Genomic DNA, 2331 nt, shown 5'->3' with positions numbered 1-2331 from the left:
ATTTCGTGTTACTTTTCAAATAAAATCCTTTGGCAAAATAATGATTTTTAATATATATTTTGGGAGCCCCTTCCTTGTGGATGTCCCTGGGTAGTAGCCCCACCTGCCCTCTCCTAAATCCGGTCACAATCAAGACAGAAACATTATGAAAGCTAGATTAATGCTTTATTCTTTTGTTATAAATTGAAAATGCAAATGTTGAATGGAAAGTCATAGAATTAAACACGTTATAGTAATTCACGAAGACTTTTATTAACGAGTTTTCATTAATTTAACTTTAACAATTTCTTTTATAAAATCAAAAGAAAAACAACAATATTTTTCTAAAAAATTAAAATGATTAATTCATGTTTGAATAGGACCCAATTAAAATAACATTATTTCATTTGCCATGAAAATTGTGTATGTGAAGAATTGATCTGTATACCAGTTGTGTACCTAGGTAAGTCTTCTCACGGTGGACGTGGAAGCTATCTGTCCCCACAAGGAATGTTTTCTCACGGTGGACGTGGAAGCTATCTGTCCCCACAAGGAATGTTTTCTCACGGAGGATGTGGAAGCTATCTGTCCCCACAAGGAATGTTTTCTCACGGAGGATGTGGAAGCTATCTGTCCCCACAAGGAATGTTTTCTCACGGAGGATGTGGAAGCTATCTGTCCCCACAAGGAATGTTTTCTCACGGAGGATGTGGAAGCTATCTGTCCCCACAAGGAATGTTTTCTCACGGAGGATGTGGAAGCTATCTGTCCCCACAAGGAATGTTTTCTCACGGAGGATGTGGAAGCTATCTGTCCCCACAAGGAATGTTTTCTCACGGTGGACGTGGAAGCCATCTGTCCCCACAAGGAATGTTTTCTCACGGAGGATGTGGAAGCTATCTGTCCCCACAAGGAATGTTTTCTCACGGTGGACGTGGAAGCTATCTGTCCCCACAAGGAATGTTTTCTCACGGAGGATGTGGAAGCTATCTGTCCCCACAAGGAATGTTTTCTCACGGTGGACGTGGAAGCTATCTGTCCCCACAAGGAATGTTTTCTCACGGAGGATGTGGAAGCTATCTGTCCCCACAAGGAATGTTTTCTCACGGAGGATGTGGAAGCTATCTGTCCCCACAAGGAATGTTTTCTCACGGTGGACGTGGAAGCTATCTGTCCCCACAAGGAATGTTTTCTCACGGAGGATGTGGAAGCTATCTGTCCCCACAAGGAATGTTTTCTCACGGTGGACGTGGAAGCTATCTGTCCCCACAAGGAATGTTTTCTCACGGAGGACGTGGAAGCTATCTGTCCCCACAAGGAATGTTTTCTCACGGAGGACGTGGAAGCTATCTGTCCCCACAAGGAATGTTTTCTCACGGAGGACGTGGAAGCTATCTGTCCCCACAAGGAATGTTTTCTCACGGAGGATGTGGAAGCTATCTGTCCCCACAAGGAATGTTTTGTCACGGAGGATGTGGAAGCTATCTGTCCCCACAAGGAATGTTTTCTCACGGAGGACGTGGAAGCTATCTGTCCCCACAAGGAATGTTTTCTCACGGTGGACGTGGAAGCTATCTGTCCCCACAAGGAATGTTTTCTCCCGGAGGACGTGGAAGCTATCTGTCCCCACAAGGAATGTTTTCTCACGGTGGACGTGGAAGCTATCTGTCCCCACAAGGAATGTTTTCTCACGGAGGATGTGGAAGCTATCTGTCCCCACAAGGAATGTTTTCTCACGGTGGACGTGGAAGCTATCTGTCCCCACAAGGAATGTTTTCTCACGGAGGATGTGGAAGCTATCTGTCCCCACAAGGAATGTTTTCTCACGGATGATGTGGAAGCTATCTGTCCCCACAAGGAATGTTTTCTCACGGAGGACGTGGAAGCTATCTGTCCCCACAAGGAATGTTTTCTCACGGAGGATGTGGAAGCTATCTGTCCCCACAAGGAATGTTTTCTCACGGAGGATGTGGAAGCTATCTGTCCCCACAAGGAATGTTTTCTCACGGTGGACGTGGAAGCTATCTGTCCCCACAAGGAATGTTTTCTCACGGAGGACGTGGAAGCTATCTGTCCCCACAAGGAATGTTTTCTCACGGAGGACGTGGAAGCTATCTGTCCCCACAAGGAATGTTTTCTCACGGAGGATGTGGAAGCTATCTGTCCCCACAAGGAATGTTTTCTCACGGAGGATGTGGAAGCTATCTGTCCCCACAAGGAATGTTTTCTCACGGAGGATGTGGAAGCTATCTGTCCCCACAAGGAATGTTTTCTCACGGAGGACGTGGAAGCTATCTGTCCCCACAAGGAATGTTTTCTCACGGTGGATGTGGAAGCTATCTGTCCCCACAA

The 2331-nt window shown here is 46.0% G+C and overlaps 1 protein-coding gene across 1 annotated transcript; it reads left to right on the top strand.

Annotated features, from left to right (window-relative positions):
• Positions 1-489: 489 nt before the first annotated feature.
• LOC129922924 (loricrin-like) lies at positions 490-1812 on the top strand. The gene has a single exon (XM_056011163.1). The coding sequence runs from the start codon at positions 490-492 to the stop codon at positions 1810-1812; it is 1323 nt and encodes a 440-aa protein (XP_055867138.1).
• Positions 1813-2331: the final 519 nt, after the last annotated feature.

The sequence above is a fragment of the Biomphalaria glabrata genome, chromosome 14, assembly GCF_947242115.1.
Source record: "Biomphalaria glabrata chromosome 14, xgBioGlab47.1, whole genome shotgun sequence".
In the NCBI taxonomy this organism is placed as follows: Eukaryota; Metazoa; Mollusca; class Gastropoda; family Planorbidae; genus Biomphalaria; species Biomphalaria glabrata.
The sequence above is the reverse complement of the archived record's forward strand: the minus strand, read 5'-3'. Positions and strand labels throughout refer to the sequence as shown.

Bases quoted from the DNA above. Each gene is read 5' to 3' on its own strand.
- LOC129922924 (XM_056011163.1), top strand. From the start codon at position 490: ATGTTTTCTCACGGTGGACGTGGAAGCTATCTGTCCCCACAAGGAATG.